The following is a 21,086-nucleotide window of genomic DNA, read 5'->3' on the forward strand; positions in this document are numbered from 1 at the left end:
TACACTGTAGTCTGGGAACAGGAGAATACACTGTAGTCTGGGAATAGGAGAATACACTGTAGTCTGGGAACAGGAGAATACACTGTAGTCTGGGTCCAGGAGAATACACTGTAGTCTGGGTCCAGGAGAATACACTGTAGTCTGGGAACAGGAGAATACACTGTAGTCTGGGAACAGGAGAATACACTGTAGTCTGGGAACAGGAGAATACACTGTAGTCTGGGTCCAGGAGAATACACTGTAGTCTGGGTCCAGGAGAATACACTGTAGTCTGGGAATGGGAGAATACACTCTAGTCTGGGTCCAGGAGAATACACTGTAGTCTGGGAACAGGAGAATACACTGTAGTCTGGGAACAGGAGAATACACTGTAGTCTGGGTCCAGGAGAATACACTGTAGTCTGGGAACAGGAGAATACACTGTAGTCTGGGTCCAGGAGAATACACTGTAGTCTGGGTCCAGTAGAATACACGGTAGTCTGGGTCCAGGAGAATACACTGTAGTCTGGGAACAGGAGAATACACTGTAGTCTGGGAACAGGAGAATACACTGTAGTCTGGGAATGGGAAAATACACTGTAGTCTGGGAACAGGAGAATACACTGTAGTCTGGGAACAGGAGAATACACTGTAGTCTGGGTCCAGGAGAATACACTGTAGTCTGGGTCCAGGAGAATACACTGTAGTCTGGGAACAGGAGAATACACTGTAGTCTGGGAACAGGAGAATACACTGTAGTCTGGGAACAGGAGAATACACTGTAGTCTGGGTCCAGGAGAATACACTGTAGTCTGGGAACAGGAGAATACACTGTAGTCTGGGTCCAGGAGAATACACTGTAGTCTGGGAATGGGAGAATACACGGTAGTCTGGGTCCAGGAGAATACACTGTAGTCTGGGAATGGGAGAATACACGGTAGTCTGGGTCCAGGAGAATACACTGTAGTCTGGGAATGGGAGAATACACTGTAGTCTGGGAATGGGAGAATACACGGTAGTCTGGGAACAGGAGAATACACTGTAGTCTGGGTCCAGGAGAATACACTGTAGTCTGGGAACAGGAGAATACACTGTAGTCTGGGAACAGGAGAATACACTGTAGTCTGGGAACAGGAGAATACACTGTAGTCTGGGAACAGTCTAATCCTACTGTGGGCTGGGAACAGTCTAATCCTACTGTGGGCTGGGATCAGTCTAATCCTACTGTGGGCTGGGATCAGTCTACTTCTACTGTGGGCTGGGAACAGTCTAGTTCTACTGTGGGCTGGGATCAGTCTAATCCTACTGTAGGCTGGGAACAGTCTAGTTCTACTGTGGGCTGGGATCAGTCTAATTCTACTGTGGGCTGGGAACAGTCTAATCCTACTGTAGGCTGGGAACAGTCTAATCCTACTGTAGGCTGGGAACAGTCTAGTTCTACTGTGGGCTGGGAACAGTCTAATCCTACTGTGGGCTGGGAACAGTCTAATTCTACTGTGGGCTGGGATCAGTCTAATCCTACTGTAGGCTGGGAACAGTCTAATTCTACTGTGGGCTGGGAACAGTCTAATTCTACTGTGGGCTGGGAACAGTCTTATTCTACTGTGGGCTGGGAACAGTCTAATCCTACTGTGGGCTGGGAACAGTCTAATCCTACTGTAGGCTGGGAACAGTCTAATTCTACTGTAAGCTGGGAACAGTCTAATTCTACTGTGGGCTGGGATCAGTCTAATTCTACTGTATGTTCATGAAAGTATACATCAAGACAGATTGGGGCTCACGTGGGGGAGTTTATAAGAGACAGTCCTCCTCAGTGCTGTTTGGTTCCTAAATGTGGAGGATTCACAGAGAAAAGACGAAAGGTGGAAGTCCCATTATAATGCATGGTCATGTCAACACTAAATGTAATGACCACATGATGGAGCTTTTATCTCTGTCTCTCTCTCTCTCTCTCTCTTGTTTTGTAGTGGTATCCCTGGGAAAAAATGTGGCACCATCATCCTTTCAGTCGAGGAGCTGGGAAACTGCAGAGTAAGTACAAAATATTTAACTGTTACCTTTTTCACGTACAGTCAATCAACGCCATTCAAATAGTGTACAGTACATCAACATAATGCTTAATGTTCAACTCATTGTCAAGACATAAGATAGAAACCTCCACTGTGTGTGCCAGCTAGGCCATAGAGAATAACCAGAGACTATTAGTGATAGTTTGAGACATAGGAAGATAAAAACCTATATTGTTTGTGCCTAAAACCCACTAATACCCTGTCTATTAGCGATGTGTTGAGCCATAGGAAGATTGTATCCATACGTATCGTGAATATCAGACCCATATACTGCATAAAAAAACAACAACTACGTTTTAAATGAGAAGTAGGCATTGGTCTGAAGCCTGAAAAAGCAAGGAAATTCACATGAGCACCCCAATGCCTACTCCACCCATGCTCTACCAAGGTTTTCCAGCACACAGCGTTGACCTACTACAGTAGCTATTTTGGTCTATTGTACTTCAAACAATGTGTGTGCAGGTTGCTTAGGATTCAAAACTTCTCAAATTATCATTAGTTTGTAGCTTTGCTTGTAGCTTGCCTCTCATCTGACTGGTGTTAGCTAGCTGCTAGCGCTGTTGGTGCTTCGGTCCGCTTTTAGAACTCTGATATTCAGCGGAAAAGATGTTAGCATTGTCAGAAATGCTACAAAAAGGTAGCACATCGTTGTTTCTTAATGGACGGAAATTAGAATGTGAGAGTGATAAATTAAACATTTTAATAAAAACTGTGGCCCCTACAAACGTATCGGCAAGACTAATGATCACTTCATGGATGCTGTAGTCTTGTTCTTATCCGATGTCTAGATATGGAGGTAGATCGGGGAAAGATTTTTTTTTCTTTTTTCTAATGCTAACGACCCTGTTAACAATCCGTTATGTGGTTCTCAGTAACAGCCGGATGGCTCATGACGAGAGGCGAGGAGTGTGTCGTTTACCTCCAATCAACTTGATTTGCAAATTTTCATTGATATTGGTGTCATATTGCCTTAGATATGATTTACATTTACGTCATTTAGCAGACGCTCTTATCCAGAGCGACTTACAGATATGATGGTATGGAGATTTGAATTTAACATTGAGCTTTAACCAATGCACTATACTGTAATATATATTAGAGGCCTTCACGGGTACAAAAAGTTGCACCCATTCCGAAATGGATCTGGGGCTTTCCCATCCGGACCCATAGGCATAAATACATTTTTTTAATATAGAGACCCACTCCAAACGGACCCGGGGACAACTAGACCCATTCCGTATAGACCTAAAGCAGAAAAGATACTTTATTAACTGGAGCTGATAAAGTGCGAGGGAGAGGAGGTAGAGAGAGGTGACGCTCTAGCGAGGAGAAGAGGGGGAAGAGGGGGAGCGAGGAGAAGAGAGGAATGAGGAGAAGGGGGTAGTGGCTAGACTTACTGGGCAGAACAATCAGGCTCCTCTGAATGACAGTAAACCAATCCACTGAATTCAGAATGGACTGGTTTATTGCTATGAAGTTACAGTCCTTGTGCATCTGGCTGTAATGCATAGGCCATATAATGCACAACAATTTTAGCATTTGTCATAAAGTGTTCTCAGGGTAAATTACGAATAGGATAATGCAAAATACATTAAAAGCCAATGCATGATGTGCTGTCCCAATCTATCCCCCTGAACATGTAGGCAGCAGCTAGCTAAAGAGAGAGCACTTTGCAGGCGACTCCAAGCATGCTGTTCTTCAAAAGACTCAGCAGCATACAGAATCGCTAGAACATTCTGTTTGAACCATTAAAATGAACAAGACAGCCTCGAGCGCCAATAACCCATGTCCTTCAACCACGTTCACACATTTCATGACTGACAGTACGGATCGGCTAGCGCTAGCGCACACGCTCGCCATCTAGACACAATGTTCTGACTCACATTGTCAGGTTAATATAACCATCATCTCTGTAAAATAATCAAATAGTCCCACACATTCCACTCTGTGACTGATGTGTTGTGGTCCAACAGTGTGCTAGAGTACTTCTGTGTGCGTGCGTGTGTGCGAGCACGCGTTTTCCCCAGTCCTTCAGGGGTCTGTGTGAGGTACATTAGATCTATGATGATGAAGAGTTAGCCTCATCGCCCACAAAGCACCACTTACACAGCAGGTTTCTAATATAAATGCAAATGATCATTGTCTTCACTCACAAGAGGTCATCTTCCCACTGTTTCGGAGTCGATTAGAGAGACTAAGGTCTGGAAAAGCAGGCGCGACTGATACCTAAACTACATTGATTACATAGACTTGAACTAAAAATAGATACCCCAGTAAGCTGTTTAACGTGTAAGGAAAGAATACAGTTTATAGTTCTAGAATGTATGTGGGAATCCTATTGTTAAATGGAACTCCCAGGATTGTGAATTGTAACAACTTTAAAGCTGCCTGGTGGTTCGGTATCACTTCCATCCATCTGGATTCTGTTTACCACATCACAGGCCACCTGTGAGCAACAAATTGAGTGAGGCAGCTGAGGAGTTTCTCCAGGAAGGACATTATTACACCGCTTGTTGTGTTGAAGTCAAACCTGAGATGGATGAGGATTCTGAATCACAACTACAGGGACTAAATAAAGTGTGTTGACAGAGAGGGAGGAGGGGGAGAGAGGGGGAGAGAGGGAGAGAGAGGGAGGAGGGGGAAGATGGTGAGAGGGAAGGAGGGAGAGGGAGGAGGGGGAGATGGTGAGAGGGAAGGAGGGAGAGTGTGCAAGGAGAGAGAGGGAGAGAGAGAGAGGGAGGAGGGGGAAGATGGTGAGAGGGAAGGAGGGAGAGAGTGCAAGGAGAGAGATGGAGAGAGAGGGAGAGAGAGGGAGGAGGGGGAAGATGGTGAGAGGGAAGGAGGGAGAGAGTGCAAGTAGAGAGAGGGAGAGAGAGGGAGAGAGAGGGGAGAGGGATAGACAGAGAAAGCGAGAGAGAGAAAAGAGGGAGAGATAGAGGAAGAGAGAGGGAGGGGGGAGAAAGAGAAGGGAAGAGTGCAGGGAGTGAGGGAGAGCGAGAGAGAGAGAGGGGAGAGAGACTGAGAGGGTGTCTGAAAGAGACTGAGAAAGAGTTAGTTGAGCTCTGGGTAACATTAGACAGAGAGAGTTAGTAGAGTTAGTGGAGCTCTGGGTAACATTAGACAGAGAGAGTTAGTAGAGCTCTGGGTAACATTAGACAGAGAGAGTTAGTAGAGCTCTGGGTAACACTAGACAGAGAGAGTTAGTAGAGCTCTGGGTAACATTAGACAGAGAGAGTTAGTAGAGCTCTGGGTAACATTAGACAGAGAGAGTTAGTAGAGCTCTGGGTAACATTAGACAGAGAGAGTTATTAGAGCTCTGGGTAACATTAGACAGAGAGAGTTATTAGAGCTCTGGGTAACAGACAGAGAGAGTTAGTAGAGCTCTGGGTAACATTAGACAGAGAGAGTTAATAGAGCTCTGGGTAACATTAGACAGAGAGAGTTAGTAGAGCTCTGGGTAACATTAGACAGAGAGAGTTAATAGATCTCTGGGTAACATTAGACAGAGAGAGTTAGTAGAGCTCTGGGTAACATTAGACAGAGAGAGTTAGTAGATCTCTGGGTAACAGACAGAGAGAGTTAGTAGAGCTCTGGGTAACATTAGACAGAGAGAGTTAATAGAGCTCTGGGTAACATTAGACAGAGAGAGTTAGTAGAGCTCTGGGTAACATTAGACAGAGAGAGTTAATAGATCTCTGGGTAACATTAGACAGAGAGAGTTAGTAGAGCTCTGGGTAACATTAGACAGAGAGAGTTAGTAGATCTCTGGGTAACAGACAGAGAGAGTTAGTAGAGCTCTGGGTAACATTAGACAGAGAGAGTTAGTAGAGCTCTGGGTAACATTAGACAGAGAGAGTTAGTAGAGCTCTGGGTAACATTAGACAGAGAGAGTTAGTAGAGCTCTGGGTAACATTAGACAGAGAGAGTTAGTAGAGCTCTGGGTAACACTAGACAGAGAGAGTTAGTAGAGCTCTGGGTAACATTAGACGGAGAGAGTTAGTAGAGCTCTGGGTAACATTAGACGGAGAGAGTTAGTAGAGCTCTGGGTAACATTAGACGGAGAGAGTTAATAGAGCTCTGGGTAAAATTAGACAGAGAGAGTTAGTAGAGCTCTGGGTAACATTAGACAGAGAGAGTTAGTAGAGCTCTGGGTAACATTAGACAGAGAGAGTTAGTAGAGCTCTGGGTAACATTAGACAGAGAGAGTTAGTATACCTACAGACATACACTGGCTGAAATCAGTTGATGATAGGACTTATACAAGTTGTAAATCCAACAAGTACTGATATTGCATACTATAATAGGACATATAGCTTTCCAAGGAAACGGCATCTGAGACATTTATGGTCTGTTTACATATATTTTAGAGGCTATGTATACAGAAAATTTGTATAAAACCAAAATCTGGAAAAATCAAGGGGCTTCGGAAAGTATTCAGACCCCTTGACTTTTTACACATTTTGTTACGTCACAGCCTTATTATAAAATTAATTAAATTATACTTTTTCCTCATCAATCTACACACAATACCCCATAATGACAAAGCAAAAACAAGGTTTTTAGACATTTTTGCAAATATATTAAAAATAAAAAACAGATACTTTATTTACATAAGTATTCAGACCCTTTGCTATGAGACTTGAATTAAAAAAAATAAAAATGTATTTCACCTTTATTTAACCAGGTAGGCTAGTTGAGAACAAGTTCTTATTTACAACTGCGACCTGGCCAAGATAAAGCAAAGCAGTGTGACACAGACAACAACACAGAGTTACACATGGAGTAAACAATAAACAAGCCAATAACACAATAAACAAGTCAATGACACAGTAGAAAAAAGAAGGTCTATATACAGTGTGTGCAAGAGGCATGAGGAGGTAGGCAATAAATAGGCCATAGGAGCGAATAATTACAATTTAGCAGATTAACACTGGAGTGATAAATGAGCATATGATGATGTGCAAGTAGAGATACTGGTGTGCAAAAGAGCAGAAAAGTAAATAAAATAAAAACAGTATGGGGATGAGGTAGGTAGATTGGGTGGGCAATTTACAGATGGACTATGTACAGCTGCAGCGATCGGTTAGCAGCTCAGGTAGCTGATGTTTAAAGTTGGTGAGGGAAATAAAAGTCTCCAACTTCAGCGATTTTTGCAATTCGTTCGAGTCACTGGCAGCAGAGAACTGGAAGGAAAGGCGGCCAAATGAGGTGTTGGCTTTGGGGATGATCAGTGAGATATACCTGCTGGAACGTGTGCTACGGGTGGGTGTTGTTATCGTGACCAGTGAACTGAGATAAGGCGGAGCTTTACGTAGCATAGACTTATAGATGACCTGGAGCCAGTGGGTCTGGCGATGAATATGTAGCGAGGGCCAGCCGACTAGAGCATACAGGTCGCAGTGGTGGGTAGTATATGGGGCTTTGGTAACAAAACGGATGGCACTGTGATAGACTGCATCCAGTTTGCTGAGTAGAGTAATGAAAGCTATTTCGTAGATGACATCGCCGAAGTCGAGGATCGGTAGGATAGTCAGTTTTACTAGGGTAAGTTTGGCGGCGTGAGTGAAGGAAGCTTTGTTGCAAAATAGAAATCCGATTCTAGATTTGATTTTGGATTGGAGATGTTTAATATGAGTCTGGAAGGAGAGTTTACAGTCTAACCAGACACCTAGGTATTTATAGTTGTCCACATATTCTAGGTCGGAACCGTCCAGGGTGGTGATGCTAGCCGGGTGGGCAGGTGCGGGCAGCGAACGGTTGAAAAGCATGCATTTGGTTTTACTAGCGTTTAAGAGCAGTTGGAGGCCACGGAAGGAGTGTTGTATGGCATTGAAGCTCGTTTGAAGGTTTGTTAGCACAGTGTCCAAAGAAGAGCCAGAAGTATACAGAATGGTGTTGTCTGCACAGAGGTGGATCAGGGAATCGCTAGCAGCAAGAGCGACATCATTGATATATACAGAGAAAAGAGTCGGCCGAGAATTGAACCCTGTGGTACCCCCATAGAGACTGCCAGAGGTCCGGACAACATGCCCTCCGATTTGACACATTGAACTCTGTCTGCAAAGTAGTTGGTGAACCAGGTGAGGCAGTCATTAGAAAAACCAAGGCTATTGAGTCTGCCGATAAGAATACGGTGATTGACAAAGTCGAAAGCCTTGGCCAGGTCGATGAAGACGGCTGCACAGTACTGTCTTTTATTGATGGCGGTTATGATATCGTTTAGTACCTTGAGCGTGGCTGAGGTGCACACGTGACCAGCTCGGAAACCGGATTGCACAGCGGGTGCATCCTCAGGTGCATCCTGTTTCCATTGATCGTCCTTGAGTTTGTTTTTACAACTTGATTGGAGTCCACCTGTGGTAAATTCAATTGAATGGACATGATTTGGAAAGGCACACACCTGTCTATATAAGGTCCCATAGTTGACAGTGCATGTCAGAGCACAAACCAAGCCATGAGGTCAAATGAATTGTCCACAGAGCTCCTAGACAGGATTGTATCGAGGCATAGATCTGGGGAAGGGTACCAAAACATTTCTGCAGGATTGAAGGTCCCCAAGAACACAGTGACCTCAATCTTTCTTAAATGGAAGAAGTTTGGAACCATCAAGACTCTTCTTAGAGCTAGCCACCCAGCCAAACTGAGAAATCGGGGGAGAAGGGGCTTGGTCAGGGAGATGACCAAGAACCCTATGGTCACTCTGACAGAGCTCCAGAGTTTGTCTGTGGAGATGGGAGAACCTTCCAGAAGGACAACCATCTCTGCAGCACTTCACCAATCAGGCCTTTATGTTAGAGTAACTTCATTTGTTTTGAGTATTTTACAAATGTATTTTGGGATCCACCCCTGCAAATATAATTTGCCTAATGAGGCACGAGTGGAGAAGCAAGAACATCATTTCAAGCAATGACTTAAACAGATTTTAGTTTCCCTGCATTAAAATCACCATCCATGAGAAACGCCGCCTCTGAATTTCTTACAGCTCGTTGATCGTTGAGTGCGGTTTTAGTGACAGCATCAGTTTGTGGTGGTAAATAGACAGCTATGAAAAATATAAATGAAAACTCTCTTGGTAAATAGAGTATTCTGGATCATATCATGAGGTATTCTAACTCAGGAGAGAAAAAATGTGAGACTTCCTTAACATTAGATATCGAGCACAAGCTGTTGTTAACAAAGAGACACACACCTACTTCTTTCGTCTTACCTGAGTCTGCCGTCCGGTCTTGATGATGTATAGAAAAACCAGCAAAATGTATATACATGTCCTCGTTCAGCCACGACTCTGAAAAAAATAGGATATTACCATTTTTCAGATCCCATTAATAGATATTTCTTGAATGGTGCTCATCCAGTTTGTTCTCCATTGATTGTACGTTCGCCAATAGAGCAGAGGGCAATGGCAGTCTTTTTGCTTACCAACGTAGTCTCATCAGGGTGCCAGTTCGCCTGCCTCTCTTTCACCACCACTTCCTCTTTCGAGTCCCGGGCATTAGGGCCTGAGTACTAAATAGTAAAGTACATGGCCCAGTTGCATAAAACACCTTAAGTACATTTTCCCCTCATCTTTTCCCATAAAGTTGCCTTAAATTAAGTCAGTTACACAAAACATTTTAAGGTGGATTTCCCCCTTAAATTAAGTGAAAAATGTAAGGGTGCCCATGAGGTCAATTCACTGCATCATTCAGTAAGGATAGAAATGAAACCACATTTGTGGAGATTAATGTTTCTTTCATCTGCTCTGGTTACAAAAGGTAAAGATCAACCAGCTAGCTAGCTACTTAGCTAAACAATAAAAGGTGCACAAGCCATGGCTACAAAGCTAGCTAGGCTAGTTAGCTATAGCTACTCTGTCAGCTAGCTTGACTTACTAGAAAGTAATATAAACAAGTTGAGAAAAAAGTAACTATAAAAACATGGTTTATTATCTTCTGAAGTATTTTGGTTATCCTGTCTTGATTGTAGAAGTTCTATTTTGCTATCTCACAAAATGAAAGCGATCTCTTTGAGGAGACCTTTAGTCAGTGAATCAGGCCGTCTCCACGGTAACCATAAACTATTTCTGCCATACATGCCTTCAAATTACCGGAAATATTTGACGGGATCTATGCAATGCCCTTAATCAATTCCCTTTGGTAAGGGAAAATTATTCCTTAAGGGAAAACACTTAAGAGGTTTCATGTAACCGGGCCCTGGTCTGGAGTAAGCAGAACATCCAGAGCTGCCGACTCGTTGAAGTAGACATTTTTGTCCAAATCAAGGTAATTGATCGCTTGTTTGATGTCCAGAAGCTGTTTTCGGTCATAGGAAATGATCAGAACCTTGAGGGAAGCTTATTTGAGTCAGAAAAGGGGTGTTCATGAGATAGGGAAAATATACAAAACCTTGCAGACAACATATCCAACTGACAATCTCTTAGAAAAATATATAAACTATTGGAACCAAGAACTGATGTTGGCGCAAGATGGAGGGGAAGTTAGAGCAAAACTAACAAAATTACAGTTAATAAAAATGTTCACCTAATCCAATATAAACAAAATTCACAAATTCTACAGCAGAACGGCAGAGTCACGTCTCAAGTGTAAAACTAATAACGACTCAATAAGCCATGATTTCTGGGAATGCTGTGAAGTCCAGAAGTTGTGGGTGGTGCTAGAAAGTTGTCTGTCAGAAGTATTAAAATGTAAACATACTTTTTATCCGTCTGTCTGCATATTTGCTCCACTCCTATTCCCCAGACGCTCTCTTTTGATGACATCTGTAACCGTAATAGCCTTGGTTTCATGCATGTTAACATTAGAAGCCTCCTCCCTAAGTTTGTTTTATTCACTGCTTTAGCACACTCTGCCAACCCGGATGTCCTAGCCGTGTCTGAATCCTGACTTAGGAAGTCCACCAAAAACTCTGAAATCTTCATCCCTAACTACAACATTTTCAGACAAGATAGAACGGCCAAAGGGGCGGTGTTGCAATCTACTGCAGAGATAGCAGAGTTCAGAGTTCTGTTCTACTATCCAGGTCTGTACCCAAACAATTTGAACTTCTACTTTTAAAAATCCTTCTCTCTAAAAACAAGTCTCTCACCGTTGCCGCCTGCTATAGACCACCCTCTGCCCCCAGCTGTGCTCTGGACACCGTATGTGAACTGATTGCCCCCCATCTATCTTCAGAGCTCGTGCTGCTAGGTGACCTAAACTGTGACATACTTAACACCCCAGCCATCCTACAATCTAAGCTTGATGCCCTCAATCTCACACAAATTATCAATGAACCTACCAGGTACCACGCCAATGCCGTAAACATGGGCACCCTCATAGATATCATCCTAACCTACTTGCCCTCTAAATACACCTCTGCTGTTTTCAACCAAGATCTCAGCGATCACTGCCTCATTGCCTGCATCCGTAATGGGTCAGTGGTCAAACGACCTCCACTCATCACTGTCAAACGCTCCCTGAAACATTTCAGTGAGCAAGCCTTTCTAGTCGACCTGGCCCGGGTATCCTGGAAGGACATTGACCTCATCCCGTCAGTAGAGGATGCCTGGTTATTTTTTTTAAATGCCTTCCTCACCATCTTAAATAAGCATGCCCCATTCAAGAAATTTAGAACCAGGAACAGATATAGCCCTTGGTTCACTCCAGACCTGACTGCCCTTAACCAACACAAAAACATCCTGTGGCGTTCTGCATTAGCATCGAACAGCCCCCGTGATATGCAACTTTTCAGGGAAGTTAGAAACCAATATACACAGACAGTTAGAAAAGCCAAGGCTAGCTTTTTCAAGCAGAAATTTGCTTCCTGCAACACAAACTCCAAAAAGTTCTGGGACACTGTAAAGTCCATGGAGAATAAGAACACCTCCTCTCAGCTGCCCACTGCACTCAGGATAAGAAACTCTGTCTCCTCTGATAAATCCACTATAATTGAGAATTTCAATAAGCATTTTTCTACGACTGGCCATGCTTTCCACCTGGCTACCCCTACCGCGGTCAACAGCACTGCACCCCCCACAGCTACTCGCCCAAGCCTTCCCCATTTCTCCTTCTCCCAAATCCAGTCAGCTGATGTTCTGAAAGAGCTGAAAAATCTGGACCCATACAAATCAGCCGGGCTAGACAATCTGGACCCTTTCTTTCTAAAATGATCTGCCGAAATTGTTGCAACCCCTATTACTAGCCTGTTCAACCTCTCTTTCGTGTCGTCTGAGATTCCAAAAGATTGGAAAGCAGCTGCTGTCATCCCCCTCTTCAAAGGAGGGGACACTCTTGACCCAAACTGCTACAGACCTATATCTATCCTACCCTGCCTTTCTAAGGTCTTTGAAAGCCAAGTCAACAAACAGTTTACCGACCATTTCAAATCCCACCGCATCTTCTCCGCTATGCAATCTGGTTTCAGAGCTGGTCATGGGTGCACCTCAGCCACGCTCAATGTCCTAAACGATATCGTAACCGCCATCGATAAGAAACAATACTCTGCTGCCGTATTCATTGACCTGGCCAAGGCTTTCGGCTCTGTCAATCACCACATCCTCATCGGCAGACTCAATAGCCTTGGTTTCTCAAATGATTGCCTCGCCTGGTTCACCAGTACTTCTCTGATAGAGTTCAATGTGTCAAATTGGATGGCCTGTTGTCCGGGCCTCTGGCAGTCTCTATGGGGGTGCCACAGGGTTCAATTCTTGGGCAAACTCTTTTCTCTGTATACATCAATGATGTCGCTCTTGCTGCTGGTGAGTCTTTGATCCACATCTACGCAGACAACACCATTCTGTATACTTCTGGCCCTTCTTTGGACACTGTGTTAACTACCCTCCAGACGAGCTTCAATGCCATACAACTCTCCTTCCGTGGCCTCCAACTGCTCTTAAATACAACTAAATGCATGCTCTTCAACCAATGGCTGCCTGCACCTGCCCGCTCGTCCAGCATCACTACTCTGGACGGTTCTGACTTAAAATATGTGGACAACTACAAATACCTAGGTGTCTGGTTAGACTGTAAGCTCTCCTTCCAGACTCACATCAAACATCTCCAATCCAAAGTTAAATCTAGAATTGGCATCCTATTTCGCAACAAAGCAGACCTTCACTCATGCTGCCAAACATACCCTTGTAAAACTGACCATACTAAAGATCCTCGACTTCGGCGATGTCATTTACAAAATAGCCTCCAATACCCTACTCAATCAACTGGATGCAGTCTATCACAGTGCCATCCGTTTTGTCACCAAAGCTCCATATACTACCCACCACTGCGACCTGTACACTCTCGTTGGCTGTCCCTCGCTTCATACTCGTCGCAAAACCCACTGGCTCCAGGTCATCTACAAGACCCTGCTAGGTAAAGTCCCCCCTTATCTCCGCTCACTGGTCACCATAGCAGCACCCACATGTAGCACACGCTCCAGCAGGTATATCTCTTTGGTCACCCCCAAAGCCAATTCCTCCTTTGGCGGTCTCTCCTTCCAGTTCTCTGCTGCCAATGACTGGAACTAATTACAAAAATCTCTGAAACTGGAAACACTTATCTCCCTCACTAGCTTTAAGCACCAGCTGTCAGAGCAGCTCACAGATCACTGCACCTGTACATAGCCCATCTATAATTTAGCCCATACAACTACCTCTTCCCCTACTGTATTTATTTATTTATTTTGCTCCTTTGCACCCCATTATTTCTATTTCTACTTTGCACTTTCTTCCACTGCAAATCTACCATTCCAGTGTTTTACTTGCTATATTGTATTTACTTTGCCACCATGGCCTTTTTTGCATTACACAACGGGCTGGACGATTCTCTTCTCATGTTGACAAAATGTATACTAAAAACGTGGAAATCAATCAATCCGCCATCATTAGCATTATTATTTCAATCTTAAAATAGCATGGGCGACCAAGAAAAAGTAATTGGTGTGAGGGATTGAGCATGCAGGACTGAGCAGATGAGATGTGGTCATTGTTTGTGTGTGTCTAAGTTGTTGTTTGTTGGTATAATGGTTTGTATCTTGAGTGAAAAATAGGAAATGATGGCGAGACATTATGTACAAAAAAAGTTAGAATCAGCGTAAGACAAACACAAAATACACTGTATGTGGTTGTTGACTTTTTATTACTTCAAGTGATAAGTTACTTCAAACTTATTTTTTGTGAACAATTGTTTTTACTGAGTCTGTGGCGCTCGAGGTGGCAAGCCCTCTTGCCACGCCCTCCCACCTCCTTCCGGGACCTACCAGAACCTTCCCAGACGGGAGGCTAATGGAGCCCAGTTGAGGATTATAAGCCAATCAACTGTGTGATTGGCAGGACAATCAGCCCCAATACTTGATTACGCTGCTGCTGTTGCTGCTGCTGCTGGGGGTTGACTGGCTTTTAGGTTAAGAGCGTCTTTGTTTCTGAAGTTATACTTTAAGCATTTCTGTTGGTTAATTATGAAATAAAATGTAAGTTTGAACTGTTAACTCTGCCTCACTGAGCCTCTGTACCCTGAGATCCTCTTAGCTCTGGTCCGTGGCAGTGGCTCTCCCCAGGCTCTGTCACAGAGTCACATCATCAATGCAATCAATGACAAACAATAACATTTAACACTGAGTTTCCCCAAGTACTAAAGACTGAGATAGGAGTCACAACAAGGTCCCGGTGTCACTAATTAAGATTTGCGGTGTATCAGGTGTAAAGTGATGGTTCCATATCGGTACCGTCGAGTCACGCAATAGGTCGCTATCTTGTTTTGCTAAATCCATAGCTACAGCCTGGAAACACATTTAATGACTCACTTTCTTCTATTGTTTTAAGACAGAAAAACAACAACAGCAGCAATAACAACAATAACAACATCAACAACAACAGCAGCAACAACAACAGCAACTCTCGTCACAGACAGAAGCAGAGACCAAGACAGAGATAATTGCACCAATATAATAACTGGTAGAGTGATTACGTCTGAGGAGAAAACAGCAATACAACGTCTTGAGTCCATTTAGTCACCACAGTTGTAATCAGCAGTTAACTTTTCTCTCACCTTCAAAATTATAATGTTTTTCCAGCTGTGTTGATTGGATTTTACAGAGCTAATCAGAGCTGCTCAGTTTTCAGAAAAAAACATTTCATTTAATTCTACACAATTACATCCACCAGATATTCTATCCCAGGTACCGTTCCAAGGTCCATATTACTAGAAATGTTGGTATAAAGCAGTTTTGGGTGTGCATTCTAAGTGTTATGTTAGTGTGTATATTGGAAGGTAGCCTAGGGTCTGTGCTTTGAGGAGGCAGAGGTTGTAGCCCAGTTAGAGTTGTGAGCTGCTGGCTAAGGCGGACCTAGGTTTCATTGGTTCCACTGTGCTAGGCAAGCTCAATCAACCACAGTAAACAAATACTAGTTGAACCCAGGTATGCTAGTCCAGTTGTGTAGGTGAATGCACCAATTTGTAAGTCGCTCTGGATAAGAGCGTCTGCTAAATGACTTAAATGTAAAATGTAAATGTTGTGGGCTGCTAGCCAAGGCAGACCTGGGCTTCATTGGTTCCATTGTGCTAGGCAAGTTCAATCAACCACAGTAAACAAATACTAGTTGAACCCAGGAATGCTAGTCCAGTTGTGGGCTGCTGGCCAAGGCAGACCTCGGTTTCATTAGTTCCACTGTGCTAGGCAAGCTCAATCAACCGCAGCTAAAGTAAACAAATACTAGTTGAACCCAGGTCTGCGAGTCCAGTTGTGGGATGTGGTCCAAGGCCTAGAGCAGTGGTTGTGGTGGTTGTGGTGGTTTGTGGAGCAGAAAAGAGGATGTACTGTGAGTGATGTGGGTCATGAGGATCGATAGAAACCATGTTTTCAAGCCCTGAGAAACCACACCATCATCTATGTGACAAAGACCTGATGGCTATTGGCTGCATTTTAGAGAGAAGAAAATGGTTTTGTCTACACATGAATGAATGACAACTTGGTGAAAATAGGGCTTCCATTCATATCTGATGACTGTGCCCTATTGAGATGCTGCAGTCTCATCATCTATACTATACTGTATTATACTGTATTATACTGTACTGCACTACTGTATTATACTGTACTGCACTATACTGTATTATACTGTACTGCACTGTACTGCATTATGCTGTATTATACTGTACTGCACTGTACTGCATTATGCTGTATTATACTGTACTGCACTGTACTGCATTATGCTGTATTATACTGTACTGCACAATGCTGTATTATACTGTACTGCACTGTACTGTATTATGCTGTATTATACTGTACTGCACTATACTAAATTATACTGTACTATACTGTAATGTGCTGTATTATACTGTACTGCACTATACTGTACTATACAGTACTGCACTATACTGTATACTGTATTATCCTGTACTGCATTATACTGTATTATACTGGACTACACTATACTTTAGTGCGCTATACTGTATTATACTACACTATACTGTATTATACAGTACTGCACTGCACTAAACTGTATTATACTGTACTGCACTATACTGTATTATACTGTACTGCGCTGTACTGTATTATGCTGTATTATACTTTACTGTATTATACTGTATTGTACTGTACTGCACTATACTGTATAATAGTGTATTGTACTGTACTGCACTATACTGTATTATACTGTACTATACTGTATTGTACTGTACTGCACTATACTGTATTGTACTGTACTGCACTATACTGTATTATACTGTACTGCACTATACTGTATTATATTGTACTGCACTATACTGTATTATACTGTATTGCGCTATACTGTATTATACTGTATTGCGCTATACTGTATTATACTCTACTGCACTATACTGTATTATACTGTAGTATACTATACTGCACTGTATTGTACTGTAATGTTCTGCACCCGGCAGCACAGCCATTACAGACATTACAGACATTACACTGGCAGCACAGCCATTACATACATTACACTGGCAGCACAGCCATTACAGCCAATATGCTGGCAGCACAGCCATTACAGACATTATGCTGGCAGCACAGCCATTACAGACATTACATACAATACAGCCAATACGGGGTTGGGGAGCGTTCATTTAATGTGTACCAAATAGCACCCATGTCTCTAACAGTGCACTACTTCTGATTAGAGCCCTGTGGGACACCCTATTGGCCGAGGGTAGGAAATGGGGTACAATTTGGGACGTACCCATTGTCTCCATAATGGCGGTGCGTGAACACTTAAATGCTGCCAGAATGAGTGTGATTATGATAATAATACCAGGCTTTAAAATGTATCATTAGCTGAACTAAACCCCCTCTATCCCACCCTCCATCCAGAGACTTAAAGGCCATTTTCATTTTCTAAACCTGTTCTATTTCAGAGCCCCATTTTGTATGCACTCTCAGGCGTTTAGGGCTGTAATCACAACCTTCACAACCACAAGGTTGCACATTACATTTTAAACGTTGCTTTTTGATACTCCTAGTTTTGAATGCAGAACATGACTCGAGTAATAATTATTAATGTGTTTGTTCTTTAGCTAGGATTTTGGATTTGAAAATCAGGGCTCACTGGCTATGCGATGCTGCTGTGGTGTGTTGCTTATTAGGATGCAGTCAATGGGTTTATTTGGTAGTTCAGTGCTTTTATATCTTGGCACAAGACACCATATACAAAACACAACAGGAAGCATACAGAGAACCTGCAATCCTACTGGAGATTTACAATGTAATGTCTCCTCTCTCTCCCTCTCTGTCCCCTCTCTCTGTATTTTTCTCCGTTCTCTCTCTTGGTCCTCTCTCTCGCTCTGCCTCCCTCGATCTCCCACCCTCCATCTCTCTCTCTCTCTCTCTCTCTGTCCCCCTCACTCTCTCTCTCTCTCCCCCCCTTCTCTGCCCTCCCTCTCTCTGCCCCCCTCCCTCTCTCTCTCTCTCTTTCACCCTCTTCCCCTCTCTCTCTGCCCCCCCCTTTCTCCCTTTTCCCCTCTCTCCCTCTCTCTGCCCCCTCCCTCTCTCTCTCTCTCTCTCTTTCGCCCTCTTCCCCTCTCTCTCTGCCCCCCCCTTTCTCCCTCTTCCCCCCTCTCTCTCTCTGTCCCCCCTCTCTTTCTCTTTCTCCCTCTTCCTCTCTCTCTCTCCCTCTTCCTCTCTCTCTCTCTCTCTCTGCTCCAGGAAGTTGCCACCATGCAGTTCTGTGCCCACAAGCTGGACAGGAAAGACTTCTTTGGGAAGTCGGACCCCTTCCTGGTCTTCTACCGGAGTAACGAGGATGGAACGTGAGTTCTTCATTCCTGTTTTTCTGTTCGTTTTCTGGCTCTAATCTACTGTTTTACCAAAGAGAAGTATGAGGGCAAAATTTTGTAGTGGCCCCACCTCTTGACGGGCAGAGAGAAAATATTACATTTATTTCCTACAATTCTACACATTATACCATGGGGCAGAGAGAAAATGTGCCAGTTTTAAAGCAAGTTTCCTGAAATTCTACCAATTTTACCATGGGTTGGAGAGAAATATGTGCAGTTTTGAAGCACATTTTCTGCAATTCTACAAATTTTGTGTGGTGTTAATGATATCTGAGTGAGAGTGACTAACATTATTAATGGGAGGCCCCCTGGAGGTCAGGGCTCCTGGGCACAGTTCGGTATTCAGCCTACTTTGTCACAACACAACTGATTGGCTCAAACGCATTAAGGAAAGAAATTCCACTAATTAACTTTTAAGGAGGCACACCTGTTAATTGAAAAACATTCCTGGTGACTATCTCATCAAGCTGGTTGAGAGAATGCCAAGAGTGTGCAAAGCTGTCATCAAGGCAAAGGGTGGCTATTTGAAGAATCTCAAACATAAAATATATTTTGATTCGTTTAACACTTTTTAGCTTACTACATGATTCCATATGTATTATTTCATAGTTTTGACAGAACTCTAGAGTTCCTCTGTGTAGATGGGAAATCCTTCCAGAAGGACAACCATCTCTGCAGAACTCCACCAGTCAGGCCTTTATGGTGGAGTGGCCAGATGGAAGCCACTCCTCAGTAAAAGGCACATGACAGCCCGCTTGGAGTTTGCCAAAAGGCACCTAAAGGACTCTCAGACCATGAGAAACAAGATTCTCTAGTCTGATGAAACCAAGATTGAACTCTTTGGCCTGAATGCCAAGCGCCACATCTGGAGGAATCCTGGCACCATCCCTAAGGTGAAGCATGGTGGTGGCAGCATCATGCTGTGGGGATGTTTTTCAGCAGCAGGGACTGGGAGACTAGTTAGGATTGAGAGAGAGATGAATGGAGCAAAGTACAGAGAGATCCTTGATGAAAACCTGCTCCAGAGTGCTCAGGACCTCAGACTGGGGTGAAGGTTCACCTTCCAACAGGTCAACGACCCTAAGCACACAGCCAAGACAACACAGGAGTGGCTTCGGAAAAAGTCTCTGAATGTCCTTGAGTGGCCCAGACAGAGCCCGGACTTGAACCCGAACAAACATCTCTGGAGAGACCTGAAAATAGCTGTGCAGCGACGCTCCCCATCCAACCTGACAGAGCTTGAGAGGATCTCCAGAGAAGAATGGGAGAAACTCCACAAATACAGGTGTACCAAGCTTGTAGCATCATACCCAAGAAGACTTGAGACTGTAATCACTGCCAAAGGTGCTTAAACAAAGTATTGAGTAAAGAGTCTGAATACTTATGTAAATGTGATATTTCATTTTTTTATATATTTTTTTATACATTTGCAAACAATTCTAAAAACCTGTTTTTGCTATGACATTATGGTGTATTGTGTGTAAATTGATAAGGGGGGGGAAAACGATTTATTCCATTTTAGAATAAGGCTGTAACGTAACAAAATGTGGAAAAAGTCAAGGGGTCTGAATACTTTCCTAATGTATGTTTTTAACTATAAATTTAAATGTTTATCTAAGTGTTCAAACAAGTCTATACCCATTGTAGAGTTAAGTAGGTGCTAGGTGTTAGGTTGGGGGAGATGGGTAAGGGAAGTTGTTGTCAGGCTGTATTCATCCTTCCGTCTGTCCAGGTTTACTATCTGCCACAAGACGGAGGTTGTGAAGAACACTCTAAACCCAGTGTGGCAGGCCATCGCCATTCCTGTCAGAGCACTGTGCAACGGAGACTTCAATAGGTATTGTTATACACACACTATAACACACACGCAGATGGATATAGACACACACACACACACATACAGATAGAATTTTAAAAATAGATTCAACCACAAAGACCAGGGAGGTTTTCCAATGCTTCGCAATGACGGGCACCTATTGGTAGAAGGGTAACAAAAAAACAGACATTGAGTATCCCTTTGAGCATGGTGATGTTATTAATTACACTTTGGATTGTGTATCAATACACCCAGTCACTACAAAAATACAGGTGTCCTTCCTAACTCAGTTGCTGGAGAGGAAGGAAACCGCTCAGGGTTTTCACCATGAGGCCAATGGTGACTTTAAAACAGTTACAGAGTTTAATGCCTGTAATAGGAGAAAACTGAGGATGGATCAACAACATTGCAGTCACTCCACAATACTAACCTAATTGACAGAGTGAAGAGAAGGAAGCCTGTACAGAATAAAAATATTCTAAAACATGCATCCTGTTTGCAACAAGGAACTAAAGTAATACTGCAGAAAATGTGGGAATGGTTGGGGCAAATCCAATACAACACATTACTGAGTACCACTCTCCATATTTTCAAGCATAGTGGTGGCTGCATCATATTATGGGTATGCTTGTAATCGTTAAGTACTGGGGAGTTTTTCAGGTTAAAAAAGAAACGTAATGAAGCTTAGCACAGGCAAAATCCTAGAAGAAAACCTGGTTCAGTCTGCTTTCCACCAGACACTGGGAGATTAATTCACCTTTCAGCAGGACAATAACCTAAAACACAAGGCCAAATCTACACTGGAGTTGTTTACCAAGACGACAGTCAATGTTCCTGAGTGGCAGAGTTACAGTTTTGACTTAAATCTACTTGAAAATCTATGGCAAGACCTGAAAATGGTCATCAAGCAATGATCAACAACCAATTTGACAGAGCTTGAAGAATTTTGAAAATAATAATGGG

The 21,086-nt window shown here is 43.2% G+C and overlaps 1 protein-coding gene across 1 annotated transcript in view; it reads left to right on the top strand.

Annotated features, from left to right (window-relative positions):
- Positions 1-21,086, top strand: part of LOC115166459 (copine-5) — a 176,996-nt gene that overhangs the window by 84,181 nt on the left and 71,729 nt on the right. The window contains exons 8-10 of the mRNA XM_029720358.1: positions 1,947-2,010; positions 18,177-18,280; positions 20,040-20,144. Of these exons, the coding sequence (XP_029576218.1) occupies positions 1,947-2,010; positions 18,177-18,280; positions 20,040-20,144 (273 nt within the window). The remainder of the gene's footprint in view (positions 1-1,946; positions 2,011-18,176; positions 18,281-20,039; positions 20,145-21,086) is intronic.

Source organism: Salmo trutta, chromosome 28 (assembly GCF_901001165.1).
Source record: "Salmo trutta chromosome 28, fSalTru1.1, whole genome shotgun sequence".
Taxonomy (NCBI): domain Eukaryota; kingdom Metazoa; phylum Chordata; class Actinopteri; order Salmoniformes; family Salmonidae; genus Salmo; species Salmo trutta.